General features: G+C 40.3%; 1 protein-coding gene across 4 annotated transcripts in view; it reads left to right on the top strand.

The window, feature by feature from the left end:
* The window catches only part of FHOD3 (formin homology 2 domain containing 3), a 372,140-nt gene that overhangs the window by 301,523 nt on the left and 51,841 nt on the right, over positions 1–18,776 (top strand). For all 4 annotated transcript variants that reach the window (XM_084215776.1, XM_084215777.1, XM_084215775.1 and 1 more), the window contains 3 exons: positions 2,976–3,275; positions 6,975–7,864; positions 14,277–14,435. In XM_084215776.1, coding sequence (XP_084071902.1) covers positions 2,976–3,275; positions 6,975–7,864; positions 14,277–14,435 — 1,349 coding nt within the window. The remainder of the gene's footprint in view (positions 1–2,975; positions 3,276–6,974; positions 7,865–14,276; positions 14,436–18,776) is intronic.

The raw sequence follows: 18,776 nt of genomic DNA, 5'->3' as shown, positions 1-18,776 counted from the left end.
AAATAACAGCCAAGACTTTAGGCAATGCCTGAACAATTGAACCAAGAGGTCTTGGGCAGGCGTAGACATTTTCAGACTTACTGTATGCATCCACAAGAGACACTCAGGATATCCATCTCACACCTCCAAGTGGAAGGCAGAAAAAATAGATGGGGATGTGGTTGGCTAATCAATTAGCCTGACAGGGAATTAGATGTGAGCCCAGAGGGATATTTCTTCTCTCTGAGGGCTTAAAGGGCTGTAGGGTTGAGTTCTTATCAGCAGGATACAGCATCTTGTTTCTGCTTTAAGGCTGATTTATAGCTGAGTATTAAAGGATATGTCCATATCCCCCTACCACATTATAAGTTCTGAGGTTTGCTTTTCAGAAGGGATCAGCTTATAAAGGTATCATGCTTCTTAACATCTCAGGCACACCTTCTTTGCTGTTGATGCTTTTTGATTTGACCACGCTTGCTTTCCTGAGTCTTTGCAGTCTCCACCAGCAAGAAGTCTGAAGACAGGGGACACAGCTTGGTCTGTTATTTATTTCTCTTGCCACCTGTGAGGTTGCCACTTAGAGTAGTGTTTTGTCTGATATGAAAATGGACCCAGTAGGTGTGGGACTGAAAATTTGAGCTCATTTCAAATAGGCCACTACCAGGCATTCACTGAGAATTGTATTTTTTAACATCTTCAGAAGTTCTCACTAATATCAATGCAGTGGATTCCATGATGGAAATGCCAGTGATAGACACGTCTGGCTTGCTGGCTTTGTTCTCTTGATAGTGTTTCATGGCAGATTTGATTTTTGTACTGTTTCTTAAGGAAAGTGCTGCTGGACTTAACTCACTATTTTCAAGTGATTTTGGCTATAGGTAGATTGTTTGATATTATCCCTAGAGAAAGAGAGAGAGGCTGTCAAAATGAGTGTCAACATATCCTTGTTTTGTTCTAGTACTTGGATTTTGTTATTCCTGGAACTCAAAAGAGCAGACTATGTCAGTAGAGTGCTCTTAACTCTTTGTTATGTATTAGATTTTGCTAAGTTGCTGCATATTTCTGGTATGTGTGGAATATTTCTTGTTAGAAGAATATCTAGAATTCTTTTGAACATTCAAATTTTCTCAAGCATTTCTTACATCTCCCCTGACTTTTTTCTATTGAATCTTCCGTGTGGCTTCATGATGACAAAATTGCAGTAAGCTTTAGGAGTCCTGGCCATGTTTTAATCAGCTTCGTTCTCCATTTGAGCTGTTGGAGTTGGCTTTTTTGGTTATTGTATGACAGTTGGTTTGTTTTTTGGTTTGGTTTTTTTTAGAGATAAATATCTAAAATTTGTATGAAATTATGATTATTCATGGATGAATTGGTGACATTTGTATATATAGACCATTGAACCATGGCAAGCTGAGAATCCTTCTCGCTAAAGTACCATGTTAGTTCCAGGAACTCCTGAAGAATTCCTAAGCTTTCATCTCAGTCATATTCAAATCTTGGCTTGACTTTAAAATGTTCTCATTCTATACCTACACACTGACAGCTGTGGTGAGAAACACATCACTAGGATTTGCAGCATCTGCCAACTTCTTGACAGCCCTCTGTAATTTTGATTCTCTCCTAGGCAGTGTCCAGGATACAGTCATAGGTAAGGTACATTTAGAGAAATGAGGCATGAGCAGAGCTGCTTGCATATCTAGGTTTAGACATTTAGGTGCTCTCAATGGGCAAGAATGTGATCTTCATTATTTTGGCTTATATTTACTTAGGATAAATCTACTTACTTGCTCACCAGAGAACTGAAATATTTGGATTGCATTTCAGTATTTCAGTGTGATTTTTTTTTTTTCCTTCAAAGGTTCATGTTGTACCTGGAGAAATTATCATTGTATTTTGTGTAATCCAAAAACAATGAGAAGTCCAGAAGACTCTTTTGCAATATTGTAATGAAAAATAGTTAACAGAGGGACAAAACAAGTATGACTTGGTCATTATAGTTCAGTCACCCACAAGATCTAGTACAGAGGGAATTCAGGAAGTATGCAGAGCTAACATGCATGTCCATTTTTGCCACACTTTGCATGGCCGTTTCAGGTTTCAGACAACTGTGAGCTTCTTGATGTGGATATGTGTGGATGCTCTTCAGTTTCTTTGCAGCATGTAGAGAATATTTGCATGTGAAAATCTGCTGTTACTGCTAAAAACCCTAAAGGTGAATGAATTATTTTTACTGGGAAAGCAGGGAAGAAGAAACCAAGTGTACTATCAAGTGTTTGCTGTGTGCCAACTGATAAAAAAGCTCATTGTGTGCCATATGCCAACCAACTGGAAACTAAATGTGTGCCATATGCCAGGCAGTTGGAAACTTTGCTTAATTTTGATGTGGCTATTCTGAAGTAAATGTGCATGAAAGAACATATGTTTTTTGTCAGCCAAATGTGTGACAGTTCCATTTCGAGACTGTGCCATTCAAGTGTGTTATTAAAACTAATATTTGTATTTTTTTTGTTGAAGTGTTCCTCATCAGGTGAAAAAAGAACTCTTCCAGAACCCAAAGAAAATTCAACCAAAAGCCACAATCACCCTCCTTTTTGTTTGGCTGTTTGTTTTTTGTTTTTTTTTTAAATCTCTTCTTTCCTGGCTCTGTCTAGGCACTGAGTTGTCAATGCTCAGGTGAGATGCCCATTTTCTGCTGGTTCGTTCAAATCCTTGTGCGAGTCCAACACTGCAGCTGTGGAAGTATGTATAAAAACAGTGGGCTGGCTCCAGACAGCCAGTGAGGGGCCCTGCCAGGCCACTCTCATGTGCAATGCTGTCGTCGCACAACATCCATCAGTCTGTTGCTCCTAATGTTCCTAAGCACGCCGTGGGCTTGCGTTTTATTTTCTTTCCATAAGGCACTCGTACAACTCTCACGTCGCTCTCGTTTTGAGGCGTGAACCTGAGACGGCTCTGTTGTTAAGTGAATCTCTTTCTCCCATTGTTCTCTCCACCAGTGAGTGCCAGTGAACCCGAACCAGAGACAGAGACAGAACCAGAACCAGAGCAGGAGGCTGAGGCCAAGCAGGGAACGGAGACACCCAAGGAAATAGAGGCTGCAGAGGTGGGACCAGAGAGTGAGGTGGAGCAAGGACCAGAGAGAGAGCCAGAAGAAAGTGCAATACTCAGTGAAAAGGAGAGGCAGAATGAGGAAGTGAATGAAAAAGACAACTGTTCTGCATCCAGTATATCCTCAGCAAGCAGCACTTTAGAGAGGGAAGAGAGAGAGGACAAGTTAACCAGTGACAATGAAACTGGTAAAGTGAAGCTTTTTCAATAATGAAGGGTTTCTGGTGGAAAAAAAAAGTGTTAAATTAGCAGCTCTGATATTGCGTTAATTAGCTAACAAACCCTTTGCACCTACGACTTTCTTCACCGTGGCCACCAAGTCTTGTCTACTTTCTGCTTGGACATCCAGACTTTATTTGGGTTACTATGTTTGAGGGACAGTAGAGCCTTGATGAAATGAAGTTTCATTTGATTTGAGACCATTTTCTTCCCCTAAGATTAATTTATTAACTACTGAATCAGCATGTGCAGAGACTTGAATCTCTAGCTCCTGGAGAATTTATTTGGGTTTTCTGTACATGAGTCAGTGAGACAAAGGGCTGTGCTGGCACGATTCATCATAAAGTTCCAGATACCTCTTCTCATCATTTTAGTGGAAAAGGAAGAGCAGTAAGGGCTGAGATGTTTGTTCCTTCCCTTCAGTACTTCTGTCTTGGACAGGCTTCAGGCAGCAGAGATACATAGGAGCTGCTGAAGATAGGTCTGGGCTGTGGCTGTCTTTAGCTCATGTGGAGAAGGGACACAAAATACACCTTATCTGGAAAAGACCAGTTTCATTGTGCTGAGGGATTCTAGTCAAACAGGCCACCAGGTACCAGCCTGGAAGGGCTCAGCCTGGGAAACACCTCAAGTACCAAGTTTCTGCCCAGAGAGATAATGATAACCAGAGTTTGTCTTTCAGCCCAGGCAGGGAGGGAATAAAAGGCAGATTTTGACTTTGTTGATTACTCTTTTCCCTTTTTTATAGGGAGGTAAAGAAATGTAATGTAATTAGGGCATTTGATTCCCAAGTTTTCTTTGGTCTGAACCATGGAATGCATTGTCCTATATTTTCTAAATTCTAGATAAGAAAATGAGATGTGATTCACAGTGTGAAATAGTCCTACTCTGTCCTGAAAGAAGAGGGATAGCTCTGAATCCCAATGATTACCTCATAGCCATAAACTGTCAGATTGAATTGTTCAAGTTTAAATCTGTCACTTTTTTTCTGGGAAGCATTACACGAATTTTGTCCTAAATTTTAGAGCCAATTTCTTTTCAGCCAGCACCAAAATTGAGTTACCTAGAATGCTATTGTACTCATAAAGAATGTAGATGGATATATCTGTACAAAAGGCTAGGGATGGATCACAGATGAAGGATGATTCTACACTGGGGTATAGTCTAAGATAGGCCAAGTGCAAAAAAGAACAGTTGCAAGTCTTTTCTCATTACCTTGTCTGTTACCAACCTGTTACCACTCTAATTTAAAGTCCTTATGTACTTTTGTTAAAAGCTAAGAAATGTAGTCTTACTAAAATCAACATCTTAAAATTGTCCTGCACTACCAGTAGACCAAAGATTTATTTGGTAGTGCTGTATTGGACTCATGTAGTGAGTTGCTTGCTCTCTAGTAGTTGAGGAGTTTTGGAAAGCAAACGAGCACTTCCTCTAGCGGTTTTGACATTCCCTGGGTTCTGCCCAGGTGCATTGAGGACAAAGGCTTGCCCTTGGGGCAAGCTTCTTCATTAGCCATCCTGACAAATTTGGCTTCAAACAAGTCTTGCTTCTCCAATGGTATTTCAAAGCTTTACCTGTGGAGAGGAGAGCAGAAGAGGCCACCAAGGTAGCAAGAGTCTTCACAGATATAATCTTTGATCAGCTTGGACAGTTGGGGGTGGAATTGGGAAATGCAAATTAGAGATTGTGTCTGAGCAAATTCAGATGAGTAGTTTTGCAAAGGGATTAAATGCTGGAGGATCCCATCTGGTGAAATTGAGAATGGGTGTAGATCATGTGGGATGGATCTTGGGAGCCATCTTGAACATCTTTGAAGGAGAGGCTTGGAGTAGGGGGAAATTCTCTGCGAGGGCACAGCTGGGTAGAATCTATGGTGTGGGGAAGGAGTTGTCTAGTGATGTTGTCTGGTGAAGCTACTTCAGAGAAAAATCAAAGAGACTACCTCAGGTGGACAAGTATTGGTAAGAAAGCAATCCCATGGATCAAGTCTGAGGAAAAATGAGAAGATAATGGAAGCAACCAGCAGGAAAGTAGGTTGTATCCATTTCTGGAAAAAAGTCTTTATTTTGTCTGGGGTTAAACCTCTGGACTGATTTTAAAACATGGCTTAGAGCTTGATCGAAATAGAGGCAGGAGTTACTGCTCTTTATATACTTTGTGCTGCAAGGCCCCACATTTTAATGCAGTGTTGTTTTAAGGGAGGGGAAGCTGGGAGTTGTGGGGCCCTGGAAGTAGATCTCACCAAGAGGACACCTTCTCAGAGCACAGGACTAGATGTTGTGGTAAGAAAGCAACTCCATTGACAGGGAAAGCTGTAAAAGATACTTAAAACTCCAAGTTATTGAAAATATTGGGAACATAAGTGAAGAAACCAAGATAAAATGGGAGTTTAAGAAAAATGGCAACCTGCAGGTATAAAAGAAAATCTTTAACCACAAGGACCCCCAAAAAAGGCAAGCAATCAAAGTAAAATGATGAAATAAAAGAAGCAGAGTTTATGAAAAATGTGTAAGGACTATAGGGAACAGAAGGAATTCCATACAGGAAATACAGTAAGTGTGAAGAATTATCATTGTTGCATGTTTATCACTTCATCTCATGCCCACTGGAAAAAGGAGCACCATAATTGTTAGACACATTATTCACATTAGTTAGTAGTATTAAATTAAGGGAAATGGAGTCACAGAGACACTTACATCATATATTTTTCAAGTTTGACCACTATAATCTGTTTTTTATGGTGCTGCCTCAGACATGGTATGTTGCTTATTATTGGTGAGAAAAGCAGTAGTCAGGAAGATGAAGCTTCATTACAGTGAAACGTTAAATGATTGTAGTGTGGGAAGGCCAATAGTGTTTCAACATTGACATTTAACAGGGAGGTTAACAGTGGTTGATGAGCAGCTTGTTCAAAATTATTTTATAAAGGTACTCATATCATAAACAACTTTTACAATCTTGCTTATGCTTGCACTCTTTGCCCTGAGAATTGTCCTGAGAGCTATACCCTGGGTATGCAGCCTACTTTGGAATTCCAATAATCTGTGTTGTGAAGATGGCCCAGGTACCCAGCCAGGGGGTTCTGAGGGTCTGAAAGCTGCCCTTCCCTAGCCAGCAGGGTGGGAGGAGGAAAAGTAAGCAGCTACAGGTCAGCCTTGGCATCAGGCAAGGAAGATCTCTTTCATATGATAATATTTTCCTGAGGTTGTTCCAGTACATGGCCAGGTGAAGAGAATGATGATAACCTGTTTTGGGTCATTGTCATGATATTTAAGCCCCCTTCTGAAATACCAAAGGTTATAAGAATTTATGCACTGTATAAAATGAGCTGAGGTAGTAAGTGCAAAATGAAGCCTGACAGATTTCAGGAGAAACCTGAACATTCAAATCCTGAAAGTTATGTAGTCCCTATCAAACTGCATGTTATTCTCTAGCCCCCCTCCTTTTTTGAGAATTGCTCTGAACCCATCAAGATCAGGCCATCAGGCCATATCAGCACTGTATCTAATTTCAAAATTTTCATAGTAACTTTTAATTAAACTGTTTCCCTAGTTTAAGAGTAGTTGTACATGCATCCCTTGCATGTTTTTTTTTGTTGGTTGAAGAGTGTTCTTAGTGCTCTGACTTCCTTCCCTTGACTCTTCCCATCTCTGTGTGTGTGATTGCAGGTCCATGGTCACAGACCATTCAGGATGCTGGTGTGAATGAGCAGTGCAGCAACATCCTCAACAACAAGCGGTTTATGCTGGACATGTTGTATGCGCATAACAAAAAGCCCGAAGATGAAGAGGAGAAGGAGCTGGAGGCGAAGGAGGAAAAGAAGGAGACGGAGGAAAGCGAGGAGTCACTCACTAGCCTAGCCAGCAGGATCTCTATTCTCCAGGCCACAAAGCAGTCCAAAGATGAAAGTGTCAAAAAGATGGAGATTGGAAATTTGGACAACCAAGGCAGTGTGAAAGCCTTTGCAGAAAAATTTAACAGTGGTGAGCTGGCTAAGGGGACAGCAGTGCCTGAAGATGAAATCAGTGAACAGGTCCCCGAGAAAACACCAGCACAGACAAAGAAGGAATCTGATTACATTTGGGATCAGCTCATGGCTAATCCTCGAGAACTTAAAATCAAGGACATGGATTTTACAGACTTGGGGGAGGAGGATGATGTAGATGTGTTGGACATGGATATGGGTCCTGGGGACTCCCTTGCTCCCCCTCCTCCACCTCCACCTTCTTTTCTGGGTTTGCCTCCTCCACCACCTCCCCCCTTGTTTGGATGTCCGCCTCCACCACCGCCCTCTGCTAATTTATTGGCTCCTCCTCCACTGTTCAGCACTCCTCAGGGTTTAGGGTCACCCCAGGTTTCTAGGGGTCAGCCAGCATTTATAAAGAAGAAGAAAACCATCCGTCTGTTTTGGAATGAGGTACGGCCATTTGAGTGGCAGTGTAAAAACAACAAACGCTGCAGAGAATTCCTGTGGTCGAAACTGGAACCCATTAAGGTAGACACTTCCAAACTGGAGCATCTCTTTGAGTCTAAATCCAAAGAACTGCCTGTCACAAAGGTACAGCTTGTATTCAGTTTGCTATTTTTCTGCTATTGTATTGGTATTCATTCTGAATAAGATCTAGGTGATTTATGTTGTTTATATCAAACCACTGGAAATTACTGGATGTGTTTCTAGCTTGGCCTATGATGGAAAATATTCCATGGCCTGACACTAGAGATGAGCCTGGGGTGGTGTATGGGCCAAGTTGCCCTCCTGTCTCAGGTCTGCCAGTTGCGGGATATCACTCCAGGTGGCAAATGCCAACAAATTTTACATTAGATTGTCCATAGCTGAATGCCAAACTAGATACTGGAATCTGAAATATTTTCTGTAGCATTCATAAAGAGGCTTCAGTGTGGTGATTCATATCTGTGTATTTGACAGTTCTTCAGTTGGTAATATTTTCCTAATCACTGTGTGGAAAGGTTAGAATATCAGACTGGATCTGCTGCAAAGAGTCTACACATGTGTTTTGTTCTGAAGGATGGAATTATCAGCTGGACCATGTTTACAGCTGAACTCTGCAGGGGTGTTGGGTTTTTGTTTTATACTGGTGAACAGGCCTATTTAAAATCTTTAATTTATGCAATGTGGCAATTTTAAGATAGAAGCTGGCACAGGAAATACCTCCGTAGCTAGGATTCCCTATTCCTTAATATTTTTATAAAATAAACTCACAAAGGCTCATGACATGGCTGTTTAACATTACAATCAACAACAAAAGGAAGCTTTTTATAGTTACACTTAAGGGAACTTGAAGTAGCATTAAAAAAGTTATTAGCCTGAACATTTGTTTTTCATGGCTACATAAACTCTTTTTCTTCCAAGCAGCATAATTGGTATCAGGGAAACAATTTTTTTTTCCAATTAAAATGATAGTGAAAAATGTCCATCTCTCTTAAAATAAATGAATGGCTTGTGTGTTTTTTTCTGTATGCCTATATGCATTATAGTAATATAAAAACAGTCAGCACCTTGAATATTTTACTTCTCTTTAGCTAGAGAAAATTGTTACATCTATTAGGTATTGTAGATATTGTTCTTTGCTTCTACTCTGGGGAATCTGGATGTCTCACAGTAAAGGTTCTCTGTGTCACTTATCCAGTTTATTAACTCAAAATTTTCTAATAGTCATTCTTGATCATCTTGACAAAGTGGAAACATTGGAATTTCTATAATCAAGCCCCCAAGTACCTAGCAAGCAACAGGTACATAAAGAGATGGCTGATGTAGATCCTGCCATCACTGCTCTTAGCTGAATTTTTTTGTAACACAGATGCGTGCAAATCTGAAACGTATGGTGTAGCACCTTTAAAACCACATTCAGCTGATTGTTCATCTGGCCAATGCCAAGATTAATTTCTCTCTCTAATTCTTTTTCTGCTGAGGAAGGAATGCTGGTGACACCGTGGCGTGCTACTCCTCATCTCTCTCCCCGTAAATAAAAATCTGACACAGATGGTTCATAGATGGAAGAAATGAGAGCATTTTCTTAGATCCATAAAATATTTAATTCCTTGAATTGAATGTGGAATGATAACATATTTGCCATTTCCAAAATTTAGCTTTGTGCTAAGGGCCAGCATTGTAATGGAGCACTCTGGCTGATTCCTTATTTTTTATTCTCACATGAAATTTTGATAAAATTTTAGGTTGTTGGAGTTATGACTTGTTTACTTTTCCAGTCCATCATCGTGCATGTTCCCAAACTACCCTTGGCCATTTTCCCTCCCTCACACTTGCTTCTCAAACCTGCCTGACGCTTTGGCAGAGCTTTTGGCTTCTGGCTGGAAGATGAGTGAGCAGGTTTCTTTGAAATTAATGCAAGTCTGAGGAATGATTTAGGTGCTTTCCCCTTGGCGACCGGTAACTGCTCTCTGCATGAGACATTGTACTTTTGGCTCTCTTTCCACCCTGTCCCATAACACAGACGTAGAAGTCTCATTGTCTCATTACAGAGAAGACAATGGGGACTGCGAAGTACCATAGTAGAGCTCTGTGCAGGCTTTTGAAACTCCTGCCTGGTTTTTGTGAACACCAGCAAATCTTCCAGAACAGGAGATGGTCCTTAGATCAAGCGAGAGCAGGAATAATTAAGCAGACCACCAAATCCGTAAAAGACTTGAGGTTTGGTACAAAGATTGCACTCAAATTAGGATAGCTCTCGATTTTTCCAGACTGCTTGGTTTATTTCCAGAGAGCACATTCCCCGTTGTGTCTAGTTTCTCCTGTCCAATGGCTGCAATCCAAAACAGGTTTATGCTATAATATCGTAAAGTCTGACTCACAGCTCAGTTGGTTCAGCTGAAAAAAGAGAGTGCAGAGCAACAAATCAGAAGTCAAATCTCTAGATTTCATATTAAGAGATGGAAGTAGGTGCATAGGAAAGGAACAGTCCAGAAGGATGAGAGAAAAAGCAAAGTCAGGGTGCATAAAGGGGGGCTTGGCTCTATCTTGTGCTTATGATCTCTCATACAGCTGTAACCAATTTTATTCCAGTTTCTAATCCTTCACTGTGATTTCCACAACACACAGCTATAAACAGCTACTTCCTGGCCCACGAGAAGTTTTTCATTAAACACAATAGACTGTAATAAAATAAAGTGTATTTAAAAGTGTAGGATATAATACAGGATTTTGGGGGATGGGTCTGTGAGAGGAGATTCTTGATTTTAGGAAAATTTATGCCACACTGAGAAACTTGGACATTGATATTGTTTAGTGAGCACCTTTAGTTGCAGATGGTTTATTTTTTAGAATAAAGCACCCTGCATTATATTTGCCAATAGAACGAGTCATCAGGTATCCCTTCCGAACCAGTGTAGTATTTCCTTCCTTCTCACTCCACTGAACAAAGCAGATATTTTGGCAAAGTACTTCAAAGTGTTTACTTTTCTGTGAAGAGAAGTGAAAACATGCAGACACTCCTCAATCAAATGCTGTTGTTCAGCCCTTTTACCATCCACTTGGTTTTGCATGAAAGTATTATTTTGCTGATTCATGTATAATCTGTGGGACATAGTGATCCATCATGTGCCCACAGACATAAAAATTAGTAGGAGAGAAAAAGGAAGGAATCTGTTTTCATGTACACATGCTTAGACACATTCCTTTTGAAAGGATTTGTTGCAATTTCAGTGAATGCCAAGACCGGCCATAAATGTGGACCAGAATTTCTGAAAAAGATTGCATACAGATATTCTGGGAAAAGTCAGTGTCAGCTGAGCGATTCCATTTTACATCTCTTGTATTAAATCCTTGCTAATTGAGATAGAAATAAAATAAAATTTTTTAAAAAATGTAAAAGCCATCTCACTATTAAGGTAGATTTTTCTGCACTACTGATGCAGACTTTTACAACTTTAAAGGCAGAAGATATTTCTGAATTGATACTCATAATATAATCGTTTATTTATATGACCACTTGAAAAGTTATTTAATTTTTTTCTGCTTCCCATATTAATTAAAGCAAAGAGGCATGTTTAAGACTATGTTCTCATCAGACTGCAAATCACTTTCTGTGGGATGGTAATAGGTTTTAAATAATCTATCTGGATGACCCAGTCTTCAAAAGAGGCAAGAGGATGTGGCCAGTTAGGTCTTGTAAGGCCTAAATTCACTATAATTGCTAATACATTGCAAAGTCTTTGTTTTCCAAAGATTACACTACCTGATACATTTGTATTTTGTACTTACTTTGTAATTACACATAGTAATGTAGTATATATAACATTGAGAAGTTCAGGGATTACACTTCACTGACGCATTAAAATGTAAAATCAAGTGCACTAGTTTGCTGTCCTCTCAAGCATTTTAACTCACTCTGTTATTGAATTTATAAAGCACAGATCAAAGTCACCAACTATTGTAGTAGAAATTAGTAGTTGTAGTTTATTTTAACAGACACTTCCACCTGTGCAATTTCACTGCAGACAAAAAGCAATTCTTTTCCTAGTGGTAAGGTAGTAAATTTCATAGTCGTAAAATCTTTCTCTTTTCTTCATCCTTTTATTTATTTGGAAAGGATGTCTTGGAACTCAGACATCATCCCAAGAATGGATTTAAAATCTCTTCAGCCCCTGTTTTTGAAAAGGGTTACCACCCCAACATTTTATATCCCATATGCAATTCTAGCTCTGGAAAATACCTACTTGCACTCATGCCCTGTGCAGCTGATCTGTCTTTCATAACTCATTGCTAGGGAGTGTGTGCACTGTAGGGATCACAATGATCCCGGCTGTGAGCGTCCTGTGTCCCCCAAATGAACATGTCTCTCTTGTGAGACTTGGGAGCCTAAAAACAGAGCTGAAGATTTGAGGCTTACTTACCCATACCAGATGTGGGAAGCCTAAATTTAACTCCTTTCCTCTGGCCTTTTCCCTTCTGCATAAATTCTTTGGAGCTGTGTAATTCTGTGTTCCAAAGGACAAGGTAAAAAGTGGTGGTTTAAAAAAGGCTTAGTGCAATACAAACTCAAGAGGAAGCAGTCTCTGGTGAAGCCTCTTTCGTTTTAATGTGGTCTAGGCCACTAACTGTGGTCCTGAGAATGTGATTAGTGGCTCGGGAAGTAAAAGCTACTGCATTAAAGGAGGAGCTGCATCTCACATCCTTCAGGTAGCTCCCCAAGAAAAAGAGAAGTCTATTATTTAGAAAAGGGAAAATTCAGGAAGGCTTTGGGCATAGTTTCAAGCTGTTAAGAAAAGATCAGTTCTGACAGAACTGATAGAAAAACATCAAAAACAAATGTTATCCTTGCTCTCCTAAAATTTATTCTGTTTACTGCAAAATTGTTGTTTCTTTTTAAGTTTAAAAAAAACAACCCTCATTACTTTCTCTGATCATATACGTGGTATTCCCTAATTCCTGTAAACAGCACTTGCCTTCAGACCCTTGTGCACACAAAAGTTGCTCTGGTATGATGAAAGGGCTGTGGTATCATACAGGTGCTGAGCAGGCTGCAGGAACCAGTGGGCAAACCTCTTCCTGTGCAAGCAAGGTTCTGAGCTCTGCCAGAAAAAGGTATCCTTTTAATGATGCAGCTGCATTCCCCATTATGGCCTGTCCACAGCTGGAGGTGCTTTGATGAAATCATATTTACTTACTTCCAATTCAAAAACAGCACATACGCCTGGGAATGGGGTATTTAGTGTCTCGGTGGCTGTGGTGCAGACCCAGAGAAAGTGAAGGACAAAGCTCAGTAGTCTAAAAAACAATCCTGAGCACAGATTGAGACTTGACTAGTAAGTCTCCTCCCGGGCTTTCCCCAAATCCACAAGAGATCAAAGACTAATAACATCAGTGCAAGACTTCTCCCTACACTCCTGTGCTTGATGGCATTCCTCAGCCCATCTCTGGTAGGGAAAAGGCAGAAGAACCACAGAAAACATGTTTACAATGTTGACATATATGCAGAGGGAGGAAAAAACCTAAGTATGAGGAGCAGAGTCCTCTCACCTTTCAGCTACCCAGCACGACATACATAGTTACCAAAGAGACACCTTCCAGCATGGGATGATGAGCGAGAAAAAGAGAGTCATGCTGATGTGTAAAACCAAAGACCACATTCAACACTACTTTATGCCATATAAGTGGATTTTGAGTCACCTTGCCTAGTTCGTTCACATTTTGCAACTATAAGGATGGGGAGACAGAGAAAAAAATTCCTTGGGTCTACTTGAGAACAGAATTTAAAGTATATGTTGCCAGTCCTTTGTGATTTTATTGTTATTTGTTCTGGAGGCAAGATCCAAGGATACCGATAGTCTCAAATACAACTTTGTAAAAAGCACAAGGGTTGAAATTTTTCTGCATCTATGAAGGACTTGACAGACATATCATGACCAGCAAGATCATAGAACTTTTCCCTGGCAGCCAAAGACCAGAAAACCAAGCCAGTGCCTCCAGAGAGGCACCTATGGCTCCTTTGCCAGTGTCTGAGGTGGATTTATAACACAGGAGAATGCTGGCTGCTGGGTGGTAACTACTCTGTTTCTCAGCCAGCCATACAAGTGAGAGAGGGTCCAGACTGGTGCATCCAACAGGGAACTGAGCCCTGCAGTCCCTTGGCTGCCCAGCTGCTGCCCCAGCAGGCCTGTGCTGGCCAGTCTTGCTGCATAGCAGAGCTCTGGGCTGGCAGAGGCAGTTTCAGGTATTTTTCAGACTGGCTCCTGCCCCAAAGTGCCCTTTTGAGCACTGTGTCAGACTAGCTCTGCTTTGCACAGCAGTGTTCAGATCTCTGATTGAATCCTGGCAGCTCATGTTGATAAGATAAGGATGTACTACAAGAATTCAGCTTGTTTTGATGCCTAAAAATAAATTAGGCTTACACTTAATGTCAGCTTTCTTGAGTGGGGGAAGTCATTAGTGAAAGGAGTGTCTTTATAAAACAGATCAGAAGAATAATGACCTTGTTCTATTCTTTACCAAGAAAACTGCTGCAGATGGGAAGCGACAGGAGATCATTGTGTTGGACTCAAAGCGGAGCAATGCCATTAATATTGGCTTGACTGTGCTGCCCCCTCCCCGCACCATCAAGACTGCTATTTTGAACTTTGATGAATATGCCTTAAACAAGGAAGGAATAGAGGTAAGAAAGAACAGTCAATATCTTCAAGCCTGCATCTTCAATACTTTTTTTCCTCAACTTGCATATGGTACAGGACAGACTGGTCATGGAAGAAGGAGAAGGGGGCATATTATGTCATGTCTGAGTGTTGAAATTTGTGAAACCAGTGTAGTGAACTCGGAAGCAGGAAGTATCATGAGGCTGGGCATGCTTAGTGATCATGGATTATCTGCTTTGTTTGAGTAGCAATGGTGTTAATTCCTGTCAGGTTTTTCAGAGTATTATCTGAAGTTTGACTGAAATATTGTGAGCAGCAAAACCAGGCAGTGAGTTACTAGGGCTGATGCAACTGGAACAGGGTCTAATAAATTTCATGCCCAGCTAGCTGTTGGAGTCATTCTAGATTGTATATCTAATGGAAAACAAACACAGCGACTAGTTCTGCCCAGAATAGCATTTCTGTGTTACTGTTGTTTGAAGAAAAGCAGTTGGTATAAAGATTACAGATGATGTAATTTTTACCACTACACGTTTGACTTTGCAGATATTCTTACCAAGATCCAAGATGAGCTCTGTTTATTATTTTTTTTATCAAAACATTTTTCTTCTGTGAAGTGTAAAAGAAGCCTTTGGCTCCACTGTTTTTTTCATTATGGTCATATTCATTTCAATTTTTTTTTCAATAAGCCTGTATCATCTAGTAAGAGTAATCTGCACAACTACAAATCTCAATCAGTGGCTCTCAGAAGTCATATATTAATTCACAGTCACCTTTTTGTGGTTTGGCACTGTGTTTCATTATTTCCCCCTTTCCACTTCCACCTTGCTGACTACAAAAGAAAATGAGAAAAGCTTCCTGGAATGAAAATGGTATTGCCAACAGTTGCATGCAAAAGAAATGCTTAAGGCAAAAGATCCTTCTAGTTAGAAGGCAAGGGCTGATTTGTCCCTATAGAACATAATTTCTTCCCCAAGCTATATTAATTTTTTCTATATGCATATTTTACTCGTTTGATGAAGGTGACAGATCACTCTAAAACCAGTAATTCTTTCATGACCCAGCCCATGTACCCACCACTGCAGTCTGCAGTACTAAGCTTTACAATGTTGGAGAGAAGTACCCCTCCAGCCAAGCCTGCTCACAGCCAGTTCGATCTCAGTGCTGTAGGCAGTGTTTCCTTACAAAGTCCGACATAAAACGGCTGACAAAGGGGGACAAGTCTTCATTGACTTCTGGGTATCGTCTCCTTAGAATTGTGCCCTTTTCTGGCTTCAGGTGCTCTGCACTGCCCATCCTTTCCACTGCCTACATTTGTCTCTGGGCTGTCCATCTGCCAACCACCTGATGTGGTGTCCACAGCTGTGCTTTGTACTACCACACCCTCCTTTGGGTGGCCTTTCCATTAGCAGCCAGGAACCCATAATTTAATGTAAAATATATATGAAGGTGGATTTCAATTTGAAGAATTCAAAAAAACAGGAAATTGTACACTATTAATATACTTTCCCAGTGCTAAAGAAAAGGTCTCTGAGGTCTGTCCCCACAGCTTGAAGCTTAGTATGTGAGTAATCCTCATGTGATCATTCAGGTATTTGAAACCAAGAGAAAAGGGAAGTGCAGCAGAGCCCAGATACTTTACAGTTTGAGGAATGAAGTCTTGAAGGTTGGAAAGGATTATGTCCATGGAGAAAAGTGGGTTTTTTTCCCTCAGTTATATATATTTATTTACTTCTTATCAAGTAAAACCCTACACTGAATTCAAATTTCCTTTTCAATCCCAAATTACATATTTTTCTTACAGCACATTACAGAGTCAGACCTTTATAGTGATAGAGAGGGCTGGATTAAGCTACACAGAATTGGCCAGGTAGCACACAGGTTGGTACAAAAATGCATTATTGTGAGCCCCATTGTTTTCAGCAGATCCCTGCTTCAGTTTTCCATACTGCCCCTTTGGTCTGCAATGTAGGCAAGCTTTGCTTTCTGTGTCTCTTCTCTTTATCTTCTGTTCATTGGCTTTAGCCCTTAAGTTGGCATAGAAGGAATGGAGGTTGTTGTTTCAGCCTGGATTTGTAGATGTTTTCTGGTTCATATCTATCTAAACATCAGGAAGTAATTGGTAGCCACTTTGAATGAATCAGTAATACTGTAAGAATCAGCTTCATGTATAAAAAAACCCACAGATAATACAGCAATTTGCCGTATAATGCAATTGATAGCTTATCTATGGGTTGATTGAGGCAGGACTGGTATGGAAAAAAAAGTATGCAATTTGCCTGATTAAAAAATTGTTTCACAGTGGATACTCAAAAGCCTTTCTGCACAATAATTGTCTAGAAGAGATGTCACATCCAGTAAGCAGAAAAGATATGTAAAGAGAACAGGAAAAAGAGATGTGTGCAGTGGCAACATAACATTCACTGCTAAAATTTCAGAGAATCTACAATTTAGGATCATCTTCAGCTTTTGTCAGATCCAACAAAGAGCAGAGCACCTACAGTGCAAAAAGTGACCTGAACCATCCTTTGCCTTGGCAGTGAGCTCTGTGTTGTGTCCTTTGCTGAGGAGCATTGTCACTGTCATGCGAGTGTGTGTGTGTGTGCCTTTAGTTCTGCACCTCAGTGGATTAAATGGTGCCTTAAAACTGACCTAAAGGATTCCTTTAAGGACAGTGGACTAAAGCAGTGCCAGCAGTAGTGCTAGCAACAAGCAGGGATGCAGTGGGCTGCAGGCCCAAGTTCATGATAGGCCAATTCATCATCTGGGTCCAGTAGAGCCTCCACTGCTGCCCTACATCTGCTGAATGCTGCTTTGCTTTTGACATTGAGTTCTTGTTAGTAATCCATACTGTAGTTTTTAACTTTAAATAAATAAGGGGAAAAAAATTTCACTTATTTTAAAGCCCTCTATTCCTAAGTATGTTGCATATTTTCAGGTCTTAGGTACCCCTGAGCTGAGAAAAAAGGCAGAAAGCGGGGCCATGACACTAGAAAAGTAGATGTAGTCCACTTAATATGCAAAGCAGGCACTGTTTGAAATGTATTTTCAGAGGAATGCAGATCGTGTGTTTGCAAGCATGAGCCAGTCCAGCAAAAAAAAAATTAATTTTTGCCACCTTACATTTGCCAAAGTGTTTGTGTTTTCCTTTCTTTGAAAACTTGGCATTCATTGTGTTCAAAAAACTTGGAGCTCGCTGCAGAATAAAGAACTGCCTCCTTACAATGGATGAGGTCTTGCTGTGAGTTAAGCAAAAGAGGCAAGCTTAAAATCCTGGCACCTAATTTTTATGTATCAGAGGCAACTGCAAGAAGGGAGTCCAATAAACCAGTCCTTGGTGCTTGTCTCTAGAGAAGGAAGTGAGTGGAACCCTCTATAAAGGGCTGCTAAGTAAGGAAATGTGGACCAAAATCAATTAATACCAAAGACTATGGGTAATTTAGCAGACTAAAATTAGGGTAATGCTGTGAGGAAATTAGCAGGGTTTGTTTTCTACTTTACAATATGGCTTTGTGATGCTACACAATGTTGATTGCATTAGTAGGTATAGCTTTTTAACAAACCTTTGAAATGAAAAAAAATCTCTCTGGGTGTGCTGTACCCTCCATACCCAAGTGTTCTACACCCTGCATACCCATAATAAATAGCTTGAAGTATTGATATCTGGATTGGCTAGGTAGCCCTGAGGTGTAAAAAGGGGTAAGAAATGAGAGCTTGATGTTAAAAAGCCAGATGGTGATATGTATAAACAAAAACCAAAATTTGACTTTTGGAAACAAGTAAGGTATTTATATTTTTATTCTGATCATTGACATGGTGCATCAACATTTGTAGTTTCCAATTTGTCTAATGCTTTGTAAGAGTGTGATGGGATGTTTCAAATGATGCTAGCTTGTATGACCTGAAAGAACACCTTTTTTCACAAGTCTAGACAGAAAAGAGGACGGCCTCAGTGGTTCCTTGCTGACTCACAGGCAGCATATCACAGCCCTAAACTGTTTCACACTTTATTTAAAAAATTTTTAAAAAAAAGCCACACTTTCTCTCCTTGCAGCAAACCAAAACGCAATCTGCAGTCTGTGACCAGCAATGACATGTTCATGTATTTCTGTAGAGAGCTGAGGAAGAGGAGTAGTCTGACTGAGGCAATGGTATCAGTTCCTGATTTACAGAGATGGTCATCAGCATTTTAGATGTAATTCTTTCTAAAAATTAGATCATTGTTGAAAGAGTTGTAATAAAATTAGTGCAGGCAGCTTCCCTTAAAATGAAGTTCTGACCTTCAGATGCTGTTACATTTTCTTAGAGTTTCAGCAGGTAATGAGAACCAGCAATGGGTCTTGTTAACAGCTGCCTGGGAAGCT

This window comes from Fringilla coelebs, assembly GCF_963513975.1.
Source record: "Fringilla coelebs genome assembly, chromosome: 1".
Classification (NCBI taxonomy): domain Eukaryota; kingdom Metazoa; phylum Chordata; class Aves; order Passeriformes; family Fringillidae; genus Fringilla; species Fringilla coelebs.
This window is presented reverse-complemented; position numbering and strand designations above follow the sequence as displayed.